The sequence below is a fragment of the Halichoeres trimaculatus genome, unplaced genomic scaffold, assembly GCF_033239565.1.
Source record: "Halichoeres trimaculatus isolate MK-OKI-2021-1 unplaced genomic scaffold, fHalTri1.1 fHalTri1_scaffold_9, whole genome shotgun sequence".
NCBI lineage: Eukaryota > Metazoa > Chordata > Actinopteri > Labriformes > Labridae > Halichoeres > Halichoeres trimaculatus.
In genome coordinates this window covers 37,919,511-37,935,000 of record NW_027437188.1, presented here as the reverse complement: position 1 = coordinate 37,935,000, position 15,490 = coordinate 37,919,511, and the positions used below count along the sequence as shown (strand labels likewise).

The 15,490-nt window shown below is 48.3% G+C and overlaps 3 protein-coding genes across 6 annotated transcripts in view; 2 read left to right on the top strand and 1 right to left on the bottom strand.

Moving 5' to 3' along the window:
* The window catches only part of LOC141797744 (remodeling and spacing factor 1-like), an 18,260-nt gene extending 12,821 nt beyond the window's left edge, over positions 1–5,439 (top strand). For 2 of the 4 annotated variants that reach the window (XM_074679413.1, XM_074679412.1), the window contains exons 17-18: positions 464–661; positions 1,013–5,438. In XM_074679413.1, the coding sequence (XP_074535514.1) occupies positions 464–661; positions 1,013–1,824 (1,010 nt within the window). In that variant the 3' untranslated portion in view covers positions 1,825–5,438. Of the gene's footprint in view, positions 1–463; positions 662–1,012 lie in introns of all 4 variants that reach the window. The other 2 variants (XR_012599104.1, XR_012599105.1) reach the window with 2 other exon arrangements.
* An 891-nt stretch (positions 5,440–6,330) lies between these two features.
* Positions 6,331–11,851, top strand: LOC141797433 (methylosome subunit pICln-like). The gene is made up of 7 exons (XM_074678768.1): positions 6,331–6,823; positions 7,900–8,036; positions 8,131–8,271; positions 8,434–8,558; positions 9,186–9,357; positions 11,317–11,383; positions 11,471–11,851. Coding segments are annotated over exons 1-7 (762 nt in total). The 5' UTR covers positions 6,331–6,704; the 3' UTR covers positions 11,472–11,851.
* On the bottom strand, positions 11,816–14,461 carry LOC141797432 (aquaporin-11-like). Its single transcript, XM_074678767.1, has 3 exons — positions 13,765–14,461; positions 13,384–13,500; positions 11,816–12,892 (listed from the first exon to the last, which is right to left on the bottom strand). The coding sequence occupies exons 1-3, from the start codon at positions 14,360–14,362 to the stop codon at positions 12,792–12,794; spliced, it is 816 nt and encodes a 271-aa protein (XP_074534868.1). The 5' UTR covers positions 14,363–14,461; the 3' UTR covers positions 11,816–12,791.
* Between the last annotated feature and the right edge of the window lie 1,029 nt (positions 14,462–15,490).

Below are 15,490 nucleotides of genomic sequence, written 5' to 3'. Positions count from 1 at the left end.
TCGTCCAATGAGACGCGGCTCGTCCAATGAGACGCAGCTCGTCCAATGAGACGCAGCTCGTCCAATGAGACGCAGCTCGTCCAATGAGACGCAGCTCGTCCAATGAGACGTTTCCCCTGGAGACAGAAACAGGCTCAGATGTGAAGCATCGTCTCTTTAGCGTCCCGCTGAAAATCAAACTCCTGTGGAAAGTTTTTCCTTGATCCGAGCTCCTGAGAAAAAGCTCTCACACTTCCTGTCTGCTCAGTTTCCTCCACCTCTGCTGTGAACTGAGGGACTGTTTTCAGGATTTAAGCAGAAATAACAAAAAGCTTCTCGTTCAAAAAAAACTGCAAAAAAAAAATAAAAATTATTTATTTATTTTAGGTCCTGAAGTTTCCAGACTCTGCTTTTACTGAAAAAAAGAGAAAGTTTTGTGTTTTCAAAGATCTGTAAAATTCTCCGTCTCTCCTCCACGTTTCAGACTCAGATCAGTTCAGCGACATGACCGACAGCAACGACGACAAAAAGAGGCGGGGCCTGAGGCGGGGCCAACGCCAGCAGGTCAACTACCGCGAGACGTCTGAGTCCTCAGACAGCTCCCAAACCTCGGCCTCCAGGGCCAAGGTCAAAGCCAGCGCCAGGCCGCGCAGAGAGCGTCTGTCCAGCGACTACAGCGACGGTGAGTGAGCAGGAAGTTCACGCCACGTTACAAAACGCCACAGTCAGTCAGAGCAGGTCGCTGCGCCGCCGCCGCGCAGACAGTCAGAGAGCTGCCAGAGTCCAGGTCCTCCAGAGTCCAGTTCTTTCTAGAGTCTGGTCTCTTTACAGAGTCTGGTTCCTCCAGAGTCTGGTTCCTCCAGGGTCCGGTCTCTCCAGGGTCCGGTCTCTCCAGGGTCCGGTCTCTGGAGACTCTTTGAAAACCAGCGTCCTGACAAACGTGAGCAGAGTGTAGAGAGCAGACAGTGACAGTCAATGAATAAACTCTTCCTCTTCCTCTTCCTCTTCCTCTTCCTCTTCCTCTTCCTCTCAGTGTCGCCTTCCTCCAGAGACTCTGAAGAAGAGGATGACTATGAAGACGAAGATGAAGATGACCGGAGAAGGAGAGCAGGAGGAGGCCGGAGGAGAAGAGGAGAGGAAGGCGGCCTGAGGAGGAGCAGGAGCCGAGGGAAGCAGAGGCGACACAAGGACGACGAGGACAGAGAGGACAGCGGGGAGCGAGGGCGGAGGCTGAAGAGGAGGCTGACGGAGAAGGAGGACACGGGCCGGAGGAGGAGGTTAAAACGGAACGATGAAGAGGAGGATCCAGAGAAGATGGGCAGAGGTAAGAGGAGAGAGATCCTGTCACAGAGGAGACGCAAGCGGCTCGCTCAGATGCTGAAGAAACGGCGTCCTTCGACAGACGAGGAGGACGAGGACGAGGACGAGTCGGAGGAGTCGGAGTCATCGTCAGAGGAAGATCGCCCGATCCGCAAAAGACTGAACCGCATCGACTCTGATGATGATGAGGAGGAAGAGGAGGAGGAGGAGGAGGAGGAGGGGAGGCAGAAGATGAAAAGGAAAGAAAATAAAAATGACAGTGACGCTCAGGAAAAGGGGAGGGGCCAGAGCCTGTCCCCGTCTCACCAACACCGGACCTCCAGGGGCCCGGCCAAGCCCGGGGCCGGAGGTCCTGCTGGGCCCAGGGACCGTGCAGGACGGGGCAGGCAGGGCCGACACAACGGCCCCCTGCATCCAGAGGAGGAGGAGGTGGAGGAGGAGGAGGAGGAGGAGGAGGAGGAGGAGGAGGAGGAGGAGGGTCAGACGGACTCCTTAGACTCTGTCCAGAACAGTCCTCGGTCGTGATGGAGGTGACGAACGCCGCTCCTCTTCTTTCCTGTCAGACCCACAGACCTGCTCCTCCTCCCTGCTCCTCCTCCTCCCTGCCCTGCTCCTCCTCCCCACCCCGCTCCTCCTCCTCCTCCTCCTCCTCCTCCTCGCTGTCGTGTCGTGGTAGAGTGCTCTCCACCATCACAAACACAAACTCATGACTGACTCAACTTTTGGCAGAACGGACCAAAAGCATCTTCATCATCTTCATCATCATCATCATCCTCATCCTGGCACCTGGACTGTCCCCGCCTCGTGTTTCAGCGGACGCACGGCGCTCAGTTTCCTGGACTCTTGAGCCTCTGGCGTCTGTCTGATGGGTCCACGTGTCCGGATGAGTCCAGACCCGCCCCGTTTGGGGCCCGATGGAGCGGCGCTGGAGTCCGTATGTAGTCAAAGTCAGAACCGAGCACTTGGTCTTTCTCATAGCACTTAAACCCTCCACAGAGAGGAGCCGGGTCAGACTGGACCCTGTGGATCACACGATCCTGATGTGAGGACGGCCGGACTCAGGGTCCACCCAGCAGAGGAAAACCAGTTTTCAGGTCCAGTTCAGGTTCTTCAGCAGGACGCAGCGTTTCTCTAACGGAGAAAAAAGTTTTAAAGTTTAAACTTAATCAGAGAAAAACACTTGATGAGAGTTTTTAGGTTTTTTTAGTGTTTGAGGCTTTTTAAGACAAACGAGGCGTTTACTAAAAAAAGCTGAATCAGAGGAAATAAAACGAAGATATTTCAGGTTTTAACTTTAACAGAGAAGGGATTGTGAAAAGTGTCAACTTTAAAAACAGTTTTTCATGAAAGGAGAAAAAACACAGCTCCAGACGTTGGTGATGGTTTCATGGAGCAAACGTCTGAAGCTGGTTTATTAAAGACTCAGAAACGTTTGCTCCTGTTGGTTTGTAGAAAACTGTGTCAGGATGAAGGTGAAGTTTAAAGCTCCATCATCCTCATCCTCAGCTGCAGTTTTCCTCCTGGTCTGGTTTGGACCCTGAGCGAGGACCTGGTCCTGTTGGTCAGGGTCTCTGTGTGTCCGCGGCGTCCAGCCTCAGGCGTCTGCTGTGGATCCTGTTTGCTGTACATACTCTGCCTGTGCGCTGTCTGTAAAATAATAGATGTGCTGTTCTCTTCGTCCCGCTGTAAAATATAGTGTTATATTTTCTATATGAAGGAGAGGAGGGGGCCGCTGCGTGAGCCGCTGCGTGAGCCGCTGCGTGAGCCGCTGCGTGAGCCGCTGCGTGAGCCGCTGCGTGAGCCGCTGCGTGAGCCGCCGCGTGAGCCGCCGCGTGAGCCGCCGTGGCCTCGTCCTCGGGGCCCGCGGCCGCTGTTTGTGTGAGATAAGGTTAGCGAGGAGCCCGTCACGAAGTCTCAAAGAGCCGAGTCCGGCTCGCGGTCAGCCCGGTGTCGAACACATTTTAAAGGTTTTTAACTCTTTGTGTCCCTGACGAAGGGACTCCAGTGTTTTTAAGAAGGAACAAAGCTTTATTTTTTGATTGACCAATCAAACGATGTTTCTGTGTTTTCTCTACCAGCCTCTTCAGCTCCTGATTAACACCTGTACATAAATATAAATACATCTGTTTTACCTGTGGGGGGTTGGGCTCAGTGTGTGGGCTGACGATTGTCCCGACAAACGTCAGATCACTGTTCAGGCTTCTCATCAGTTTGACCCGAACCTTCACAGAAACTTCACAGAAACTTCACAGAAACTTCACAGAAACTTCACGGGAAGAGGCCGAATCCCAAACTCAGAGGTTTTCTGCAGAATCCGCTTCACAAACAGCTTCAGACTGATCCAGTTTAGTTAAACGCTCACATGTGACGGATGTTGGACCAGGATTTATCACAGGAAGCTTTGGGTGTAAAGACCTGCAGCTCACGTTAAGATCCTCCAGAGTCCCACAGCTCAGTCCCACGTCTCCACCTCGTTCATCTTCACTGTCTGCTTTAAAAACGACCTGATGAGTTATATTTCAGGTTTTTAAAAACGACCTGATGAGTTATATTTCAGGTTTTTAAAACGACCTGATGAGTTATATTTCAGGTTTTTAAAACGACCTGATGAATTATATTTCAGGTTTTTAAAACGACCTGATGAATTATATTTCAGGTTTTTAAAACATGATATGATATTTCAGGAGCTCTGGTTTAAACACAGGAAGAAAAGCTCAGGTCCACCACAACATTAGAAATGTGAAAACAAACAAAGGGATCAACCTTCAAACCAAGTCACAAATTTTCCTCTTCCTCTTTATTTTGTTGAAGCTTTCCAGACTCCAGGGTTTCCTTTCATGGCCTTTTTATTTCAAACTCGTGCTTTCTTCCTGTCTGTCTGCTGCAGCTGATAAAACAGCAGAAGTTTAGTTTCTAAAGGTGAAAATGAGGACATTGAATCTGTTCATTCAGAGAAACTGTCAGAAGACGGAGGACGTGATTTTTTCTGCTTCCACGCCATCTGAACGTTGAAGCTTGTCGTGAGTCTGACGCCGTTTGCTGCCTGTTCGTGTCGACCTCCTCACGCTGTACAAACTGTAAATGATCAACCACACACTGGGACTTCTCCGTAGACTCGTAACTAGAAGACGTTATCACACACAGAAGGTAGAAACCAGTAGAAAGTGATTAAAACAGAATAACCTCTGACTTTAAATTGATACTGACTGCTCATCGTAACAAACGGACGGATAAATGTGGGTTTGTGGCATTAACTGGATTTCACCAACGGCTCGCTGCTCTTTCAGGTACTTTCCGTCAATCGATCAGGTTTCATAAAACTCCTTCATTAGATCAGAAAGTCTCATCAGCTGGAAAATCCCTTCAGCGCTGAACTGCAGCAGCGTTTTCTTCATCAAAGCTATGATTCATTTCTGAGCTGAAATCTCCAACCTGAGCTCTGAAGGAGTCTGCTGTGGGTGGACTCCGTTTATTAACCAGGTTTCTACCATCAGAGTCTGTATTTACTGACTGTGACCCCTCACCATCAGCCCTGCAGGGCCACAGAGTCTCAGCGTGGACAAAGACCGGTGAGACCATCCCTCTGCAGAGCATCCATCGACCTCTGCAGAGCATCCGTCGACCTCTGCAGAGCATCCGTCGACCTCTGCAGAGCATCCGTCGACCTCTGCAGAGCATCCGTCGACCTCTGCAGAGCATCCGTCGACCTCTGCAGAGCATCCGTCGACCTCTGCAGATCCAGTTTCTCAGTGTTTCTGGTTCAAACAGGCTCCACTGGATGTGAGTGTGGCTCCTCTCATTTCTCTGTTGTACTGTTACTGTAGTATCGCTGTAACATAAATGTTTTCTAAGTTATTAAAACCAACGTCCCAGGCATCTCCTCAGAAACTCCCTGACTCTGTGCTTTTCTTAAAACGTGTGTCGAGGAGTCGTCCTCTGGTTCTGAAGAGTTTTAACTGTTTTTTTCTGAACGTATGAACAGAACAAACAAACTGCACGTCTGTCGTCTCTCAGGTAATCTTCTGACTCAGTGTGTGGGTTTGGAAAGTTTGGTTTTGACTGTGGTCACCAGAAGTGTCAGAAGAAGCTCATGTGAGCTCTGACACATGTAGCTGAGTCTACAGCGCTCTCTGGTGGTTACAACAGGTTTGTACATGTTATGGTGAACAAATATGGAATAATATTTGAGCTTTTGGGAATCATAATGATTTAAATGGCCTAGAGAAATTAACTAAGAGTAGCTTTATAAACTGGAGCTTTCTAAAATATTTCTGTACAGCCTTGTTTGTGTCGCCCTCTTGTGGGTGTAGTTGGTAAATTCAGCTGCTACAGTTGCACAAATTTAGAAATAATCGTTTTTTCTGGTTTGAAAATAAAGTTATTTATTGCAGGATGTGATTAGTGTGACCACAGGAGAGCAATATATATTCAGATATTGGTAAAATTTTGCTTATCAATACATACATTTTCCATAATGCAAAATAACTTCTGTCTCCTTTAACTGCAGTGATATTTGCCTGTTTAGGAGGTATAATAATTTTTAGAAAGCTTAAAAATGGTTTATATTATGAAGCCATAAAATAAAACTTTTATTTTTCAGGATTAGAAATGACTAATTTACTGTTCTGTTCAGTAAAAATACTACTGGCACAAAAACCTTTACATCATGTTACACACATGGGATTTTCTGTTTTGCTGTTTCTTTACAGAATCAGAATTTCTTTGTGTTATAAAGTAATTTATGTTTTATCATATAACACACTTAGAATTATGAACAAAGTTTATTTAACTCTTTTTTTTAAATCAATTTACTGTTGATTGCTTTTGTGATTGTAGTTTTTAACAGTGGCCACCGGGGGGCGTCAGAGAATCACATACACCCGTTGGCTGTTGTTGTCTTCCGGTGCAGAACCTTCAGAATAAAACGCTCACGTGACGCGGCAGCAGGAAGTGGAACCGTTGGTCTGTAGGGGGAGGAGGGGGGTGACGTGCTTGTGTTGGTCACGTGGTTTCCTCGCTGGCTGACTGAAGCGTCGCTACGTCGTTACGTCACTACACGTTGCCGCGAGATTTCATCGCTGTGCGGTCGGTGCGGAGGAGCGCTGACGGTAAAGCTTTAAACTTCAGCATTTTCAGACTGTGCGCTCTCTGTCGGACCTCTGACCCGCTCGGTCTGCGGTTTCCAGCCCACGGAAGAGACCCACGGAAGAGACCCACGGAAGAGACACACGGACCCACGGAGCGTTTCGTGGGTTTTCCTCCTGCACTTGTTTACTGAGAAGTTAGCCCGGGAAAGATTAGCCAGCTTTGTGGCACGAAAGAGGTCACGGAGCTGCTCGTTGACAGCCCAGAGTTTGTTTCGTCTTTAATCTCATTTAGTCTGCCGCAGTAACCGCTCACAGACGATGGTCGTCCTGAAAAACCTCCGCCCACCCACCGAGGGAGTGCGGCTCCAACAGGCGGAGACCACGGCGGTGATGGGCGGCCAGAAGCTGGGCTGTGGCACGCTGTACGTCGCTGAGACGTAAGTGATTCACACGGAGGTTTGTTTCCTCTGAAGCTGAGGCTGAAAGGATTTCTGCTCAGAGTTTACATCAACCTCTGAATTATTCACCAAATAACATTCACCTAAAGTTTCTCACAGTCCACGAAAATACAAGTTCAGGCTCCACAACACTGCCACAGCCTGGTCTGAGCACTTCCGGAGTTTTCCCTTTCAAAATAATGTTTGTGCTTTGATTAGTGTGAAAAAATAAATAAGCTGTTAAATTTTGTTAAAAAAAACAATTATATTATGTCATCAATCGATCAGTTCTTTAATATAGAATAAGGTTAACTATGATAATAAACGTAATTTATACAGCACTTTTTAAAAACAGGGTTACGAGGTGCAGGAGGTACAAAATAAAACTGAACAATGAAAGGGAAATGTGAGGAGGAAAAAATACAAAACATGAAACAAAAGTGGTTTAAACAATGCAAAAGGACTAAATCTGCACAGAGAAATAAAACATAAAATTAAAAGCAGCGTGTTAAGGATCGTAACGTGCTCAGGTTACACCTCCCGTATGAGCAGGTTAGTTTGTTAGTTAGAGGAGAAATATGGACTGAAATTATCCTGAAGCTTGATGATTTTAAGTTTGTAGCGTTCCTCTTTGCTGTTTGAAGAGTGTTTTCACGTGACGTAATGAACTCGAGTGCGGCCATGTTGGAGGGACTGTCACAACAGGACAAACTGAGCTCACAGGTGTAAAAGATTACTGTCGCACAAAAACAGAACATTACTGTCACCTTTTTTTTCCTGCACAAATCGGCCGGTCTGAGAAAAAAAACATTTATTTTTCTTTTGACATAAATGATCACGTCGGGTTGAGGAGAGCAAACGATTGTTCACAGAACAGAGATCACTGTGGCTAGCTGAGCTTCATTTATTCTGTGGACTCCTCTCATTAATTTGTTTTAATGTTTCACCTCATTAAAAGCTCGTTTCTCACATGTTCGTTTCAAACAGGCACAGTCAGCTCCGGTCAATCCTTAATTTTGCTCTAAAACTTTACAGGATCCACTGAACCCTCACTCTTTGTGTCTTCTCGTCTTCAGACAGCTGTCATGGTTCGACGGAGCAGGTCTGGGTTTCTCTCTGGAGTATCCCGCCATCGGCCTGCACGCCATCTCCAGAGACGTCAGCGCTTACCCTCAGGAGCATCTGTACGTCATGGTCAACGGCAAAGTGGGAGGTAGGAACGCTCGGAGGTGTAACATCTGTTTGATCAGCCCAGAAGGAGACTTCCTGTTTCTCTGACGCCTCTTTCTCTAACTCTGGCCTCTCAGATGAGAACGAAGCAGAAATGGCCGAGAGAGCAGCTGATGAAGAGGAGCAGGACGACGACGGCGGCAGCAGCAGCAGCGGGGAGGAGGAAGAGGACGGAGCCATCACAGAGATCAGATTCGTGCCGAGCGACAAAGCAGCATGTGAGTGAGCGACCATCAGACTGATGCTACAGAAAACATGTCCCCACACACACACACACACACACACACACACACACACACACACACACACACACACACACACACACACACACACAGAGTTGTATTTTGATCCTGACACACACTCTGTGTGTTTTGATGCAGTGGAGTCCATGTTCTCGGCCATGTGCGAGTGTCAGGCGCTGCATCCCGACCCGGAGGACGACGACTCTGACGACGACTTTGAAGGAGAAGAGTACGACGTGGAGGAAGCTGGTGAGGAAAGACACGCTCGAGGAAATCTACCCATCGAGAAAACATGAAGACCTCCATCACATTCATTCATTTAGCTAATTTAACGTCTGCAACAGGGCGTGCTTCATGTGGCTTCATGAGTCCGGTTCTCCTCCTTCTTGTTCTTGACGCGGTTCTGTTGGTTCCTCAATGTTTTTTTATTTTTCCGTCAAATATTTAAAATCTGAGCTCAAAGTTTTTCAACTATTATCTAACAGATCTGACTCTCCTCTGTGTCTGTGTCTGTTTGTCCCTCCCTGGTCACCTGGTTGTCTGCCTGGTTTTCTGCCTGGTTGTCTGCCTGGTTTTCTGCCTGGTTGTCTGCCTGGTTGTCTGCCTGGTTTTCTGCCTGGTTGTCTGCCTGGTTGTCTGCCTGGTTTTCTGGCTGAGCACAGAGGCAGGTGAGATCTCCACTCATCTCTCCACATTCATGAAATGAAACTTGAGTAAATGTTAAACTTATCGTCTCGTGATGAAAAGTGTCTGAGAATCAGCTGATGAGATTTTTGAGGATTTTGTTTTAATGACGGAGTAATTTAGTTACGTTTACTCTTTAAAACTTCACATTTTTACCAGTTTGGATGTTTGAAAGTTTTGCTCCTCTCTGCGTCTCCCTCCCAGAGCACGGCCACGCAGACATCCCCAGCTTCTACACGTGTGAGGAGGGTCTGTCGTCGCTGACCACGGAGGGCCAGGCCACGCTGCAGAGGCTGGAGGGGATGTTAGCGCAGTCCGTGGCTCAGCAGTACAACATGGCCGGGGTCCGGACGGAAGAGACCAGCGCCGAGTTTGAAGGTTTGACGCTTTCTGAAACTAAAGAAACTGAAAATGTTCGATCACAGACGCGGGAGTCATTTTTTGACCTTAAAGGGGACATAACATGCTGATCCCTGATTTAATACTTATATATAATATAATAAATCTGAAAACAAGACCTTTCACCCCCTGAATTTTCAAAAAAGCTAAGCTAGAACGAGATTTGATGCCTCTGAAAATAGGTCATTGACATTTGGCCGCGAGATTTTGACCTTTGTGACGACACGAGGATCCTTTCTTTTTATTGGAGTAATCTGATAAAGCAGCTCCTCCTCTGTGATGTCAGTTAGTCACACAACCGCCACTGAGGGATACACCCACCAAGAGCTGACTGACTGAGTGCTGGATGCAGGGACTCTGCTCTGCTGAGCAGCTCGGCTTTACATGGTGAATTAGCGGTTAAAACACTGTAGTTTTAGCAGACGTGGTAATACTTGTGAGACTGTGATATTTGTATGCTTGTTCTGACATGCACTGTGAACCTGGACCACAATAATGCTGCGGTAATAACAGTGAGGAACTGACGGTAGAGGCGATCTTTAGACGACACTTTCAGCATGATGGATAAAACAGAGAAAAGTGAAGGAGCAGGATGGAGCCCTGTTATAGAAATAGTTTATTGGTGAAGTCTGCCTATATTTCCACGTATAAACTCTACATGTTACAGTACCGCTTTGACTCACCACACTGAAGCGTCCTGAGATGATCTGTGTCCAGGTGGATTTTCTTCCTCCTGAGCTGCAGAACCGTCCAGGTCTGACTCGGGGTCCAATACAAAAGGACGTATCCTACACTCTGCCATTTTATTAGTGCTATCAATGCCTTACGCTGAAGTTTTGGCAAACAGCAAACTCGCTCGGTCTGCTCCATTCAATGTGGCGATTTTGTAAATACTGCCATGCTGCAAAAACCGCCCCCTGGCTCCACCCCCTCCGCCCCTCTGATAGAACTGACCAATCAGAGCACAAAGGGCTGTGACGTTGCGAGGTTACTGGAGGTCATTCTCCAAACAGAGCGTTTCAACGAGATCTTCAGAATGGACTAAACTGAGGATATTGAGAACGCTATTGTGGAGCAATGAAGGAACTAAATGACTTGTACTGAGGGCAGAAATGCTTTACAGACATCCTAGTCTGGCAGAGTGAAGAGGAGAAACAAGCAGGATATGTCCCCTTTAATGTGAAGTTGGAAAAGTCCTCTGTCCATCATTGATTCAGCTTCTTCATGACGTATTTTACTCCTCAGTCTTTCTCATCCAGTTGCTGCTGTTCAGGGTTTTTTGTTGTCTGAGCTTCGGTCATGTTTTCATACTCTCGGCGTCACGTGGATCAGTTTTATCTGAACCTTGAATCATATCTGAACCAAACTCCATCAGGAATCAGAGACGTCAAACTCTGTTCACCAAAAAACTGATGGGTGAGAAAGTTCATTTCAAACTTTGTGTTAAATGTTTGTTAAAACTGGAGAATGACTCAAAGGAGAGAGTTTCAGCCGAGGCTGTTTGCAGCTTGGAGAAGCTGAACGACGAGGCAGAGTCGGTGCTGTCTGCAGAGAAACGTCCTCTAACATGGAGCGGTCTGTCCAGGCGTCCATGATGAAACAGCTGATCCTCCTTTACTGCCTAATGTGGTAAAACAGAGCGCTGTTTTCAGAGGTTTTCATCCTGTTAACTTTGTTTTTTATGCTTTAATCTCAAATCATCTTTGAGATGTTTTATGATTTCACTGATTACATTTGGAAATTTCTCTGAGGATGTTTCATCTTTTGGAAAGGAAGAGTTTTTATTCATCCCTGCACAGAAGTGAGAGAAGTGTCATTTTGACCCATAATGCACCTGTGGAGTCTGGTTCTGATGGAGCGTGTTGCTGTTAGCATGTTGCTGTTACCGTGTTGCTGTTAGCGTGTTGCTGTAGCGTGACCGTGTGTCTCTGCCCACAGATGGGATGGAGGTGGACGCGGCGGCGGCGGAGGCCGGTCAGTTCGAGGACGCTGACGTAGATCACTGGTAAGAAAAACGCTTAAAGTTAAAACAAACGTGACGTCTGTGTTTGGGAAGAAACAGATTTCATCCCGTCTGATTTTCTCTCTGCAGATCAGTCGCCTCGGCAGCAGTGTTGCATCATGGGATTGAAGGAGGAAGCAGCAGTGTTGCATCATGGGATTGAAGGAGGAGGCAGCAGCACTTGTTTAGCTCTTAGTTTCTCTCTCTGTTCCTGGATCTGAAATCTTCTTCTTGTTTTTCGACCGTCTCAGCAGTTTGTGTTTTTCTGTCTCAGACGTTAAACTGTGCCCCCCCCCCCCCGTCCAGGTGTGTGTGCTGAGTCAGCAGCTGCTGTAAACTTCACCTTCACCTGAAATAATCAAACTCTGAGTTTCTGTTTGTTCTTCGCTCCAGTTTAACGTCTCCTGTCGGGGAGAGTTTGTGTCTTTGTATGAAAACGTGGATTAATAAATAGTTTTTGTATGAGATTCATTCGGCTTTATCCGACTCATTCAAGTTATTTCTTTGGTTTGTTTTCTGCTGGAACGTGTTCTCCACTAGGGGGCGATGTGGGGAAATATGTCAGGATGGTTTTATGGCAGGATCAGAACCAGGATCAGGATCAGGATCAGGATCAGGATCTGGATCTGGATAGTTCTTCAGATTCAGACTGTCCTGACCTTTGAACATTTTAGTCTGAAGTGTTTCTGAATTTTCTCACTGATTAATTCACGAATGTTTGAAAGTTTCATCATTAGACAAAAGGAAAAGACGTAATTTCACAGTTTAATGTGAGTTTCCAGTTTTACAGAGACTTGAAGGCACCGTTTGACTCTGTGCTTCCACTAACAGACGTCACTGTGACGGAGCTGCTACACACAAAGACCCAACACTGACGACAGTTATGTCTGTTTGACTAAACGATCATCTGAGGCTACAGTTTCACACAAAAACAAAACTCCAAGATGAATTTATCACCTGAAAGTGTCTCCTGAGCTTCGGTCTCATGTTGGAGCTAACAACACATCATGCTGGAGTCATGGGGGATCATGCAGACACAGAAAATCTGTGGGTCATTAAGTCTTAAAGGAACAGTGAGAGGTGTCTGACTCTGTGTTTAAAAGTCTGTCAGTTTGCAGAGAGGAGGAGGAGGAAAAGCTCAGGTGTGTGAGTTTACAGAGAGGTGTGTGAGTTAGTCAGTGTGTGTGACTGACCCTAACGTCCTCGCTCAGCCAGTTTTAATCTGCGATGTGCTCTGAGGTCAAACGCTCCCAAACATCCTCCCTGTGTCTATGTCTAAAAAGGAGCGTCTCAGTGCTGCTCCTCTTCTTTCTGATGCCTGAGGTCAGCGTGAGGTCAGCGTGAGGTCAGCGTGAGGTCAGCGTGAGGTCAGCGTGAGGTCAGCGTCTCTCTGAGTGACCTCCACATGTGCTCACGTCGTCTTCTTCCCGTCCAGGGGGAGATGGAGAGACGGTGATCTCCTCAAAATCAGGGGGAGCAGTTTATCAAAGAGCAGCACTGAGCTCATCATACCTGCAGCAGGAAGAGGAGGAGGAGGAGCAGGAGGAGCAGGAGGAGGAGGAGGAAGAAGACAACACATGGACAGAGTCATTTCATTTTAAAAACTATTTCTGCAAAGTTTGATAAAAGAAAAGCTGATTCAGGAGCTCTGCTGCGTTTCCATCCAGCTGCTCTCAGAGTCGCTGAATCAAAGTGAAGTCGACCGAACGTTTGAGCAGCTTCTCTCTGAGGTGACGACGTTTAGATGCTGCTCAAAAGACACGACCACCTCTGATCGAATGTGACTTTATCTCACAGGAACAAAGAGCAACCATCAAAACACGGCGCTCGCTCTGGATTTGTCAAAGTTCTGAGACGTTAAAAATAAAGACTCTGTTTTCATGTGACCTCAACGTATTTAAGACTTTGATCAAATTAAGTTCAGACTTTTAAATCCCCCAGAGTTCAGTTCTTCACTAGTCTTTAAAAACCTGCTGATGAACTTTTCCCTCCATGGATCTTACCCAGCAGCGGGCCGAGCCAGTACACCACACAGGACTCCAGGAAGGAGCTCCCGCTGCAGGGGAACTGTGTGGAGAAGGCCAGCGCGGGGTTAAACACAGCTCCTGTTAAACTGCCACCTGTAAACACACACACACACACACACACAAACACACACACACACACACACACACACACAGGTATCATTACATGTCACAGATCACACATGAACCCAACGTGTTGATCTGGTTTTGACTCTGAGGATGGAGAATGAGGCACATGGATCCAGTTGCAGCTCTCTGGGAACCAGAGGATCCAGGTGGATCCAGGTGGACTGTGAAGATCCCTGGACTCGAACATGAGTCCCTCAGACATTGGGGGAGGAGTCAGACTTGGGTCCTTACCTGCATAAACCACCGTTGCGATGACGGCAGCCACGGCGTGCACGCGGTACTTCTCCTCCACGGACCTGGTGTGCGTGATGACGGTCTGCACCGCGAAGGCGCACCCCAGCTCCACGGCCGCGGCCTGGGGCACGGGCGCGTGGATGGCGCTGATGCACTGGTACCCGAGGAGCTTGTGCCTCACGTGCAGCCCTGATAACCCCAAACCCCAGATCAGGGGCACTGCGGCTCGCGCAGCAGCCGCGGCAGCGAACTGGCACGCGATCCGCCGCAGTGCGCATGCCCGCGTCAGCCGGGAGTGGTACGCGTGTTCGAGCGCCCCGGACGGGTTTCCGATGGCCCCGCTGAAGGTGAGCCCGTGCACCACGGCCGCCAGGTAGGTGAAGGTGAGCGCGAGACGAGGCTCGATCCCGCCCACCTCCGAAAGCAGCTTGAGCTCGTGCGTGCAGCAGCAGAGCTGGAAGGTGGACACGAGCTCCACGGCGTACTCCCGGAGACCGGAGTCCGCCAGGGCCCGGGACAACAACCTGCGGGCCGCATCACTCAGAGCCACGACCCCCACCAGCACCGCCACAGACACGGCCACGTCTGCAGACATGTTGGCCGCCGCAGGAGCTCTCCTCTCGGCCTCAGCTCGCTCCTGCTCTCGGCTCCTGCTCTCCTGCTCTCGGCTCCTGCTCTCCTGCTCTCGGCTCCTGCTCTCCTGCTCTCCTGCTCTCGGCTCTCGGCTCCTGCTCTCGGCTCCTGCTCTCGGCTCCTGCTCTCGGCTCCTGCTCTCGGCTCCTGCTCTCGGCTCCTGCGGTGGATGAAGCCTCGGCTGAGCCAGGCGGCTGCTACTATCCCGGAGGATGCGGCTCCATCCGGGAGCAAATGAGCTTCAGTCTCCTGAACTCACATGGTGCGGAAGTGATGGAGCTCTGCAGTCCTCCTCCTCCTCCTCCTCCTCCTCCTCCTCCTCCCTCTCTGTGCTCGGTGCTCCCCTTTTCTTCCCCTGTGCGCCTCCTCTCCTCTAACACTCCCTCATCCATCTCCGACGCCCCGCCCTCATTCCCATTTAACTCCTCATTAAGAAAAAATCTCATTTTTAACCTGCACTGCTGCATTAATATCTTGTTTCTTTCCGTTTTTTTTCTGACCTGTTTTGTTTTAATCTGTGAAGTGAATAAACTGGTGACTTGGCCTCAGGACTCTCCTCCTCTGAGCACACTCTCCTCAAACATTGACCTCTTCATCGCATTAACCTGGGACACAAACTCTTCAGCTCCATATCAAGTAGGCTAATCCCTGACTGCAGGGTCAGAGGTCAAACTCAGTGAGAGGAAGATGATGGTGAGGCCGAGGATCCTCAGCTCAGCTCACGATGCAGCGTCTTTCTGATGAAACTGTCAAACATTCTCCTCTTTGACCTTTTTGTCGTCCCAGCCAAATCCTGGTCCAATCAGACTGATAAAAAACGATTTGACTGAAACAAAGAGTTAAAAAACAATGATTTAAAGCTAAAATCTAACTGCATGGTAGGGGAGACCGGGATTGGTTGAAACACTCCTTGCTTCAGCACCCCCACTCACTGAACTGTTTTAGTCAGAGTTCATAAACTTTAATGCAAAGTTCCCACAAAATCAAACCTCTGCAGGAATATCACACACCTCCCAGGTAACTGGTGATCTAACCTAGTTACCTTAAAAACCAGTAATCACTAAAGTAACTAACGTACATTTAAAGGAGT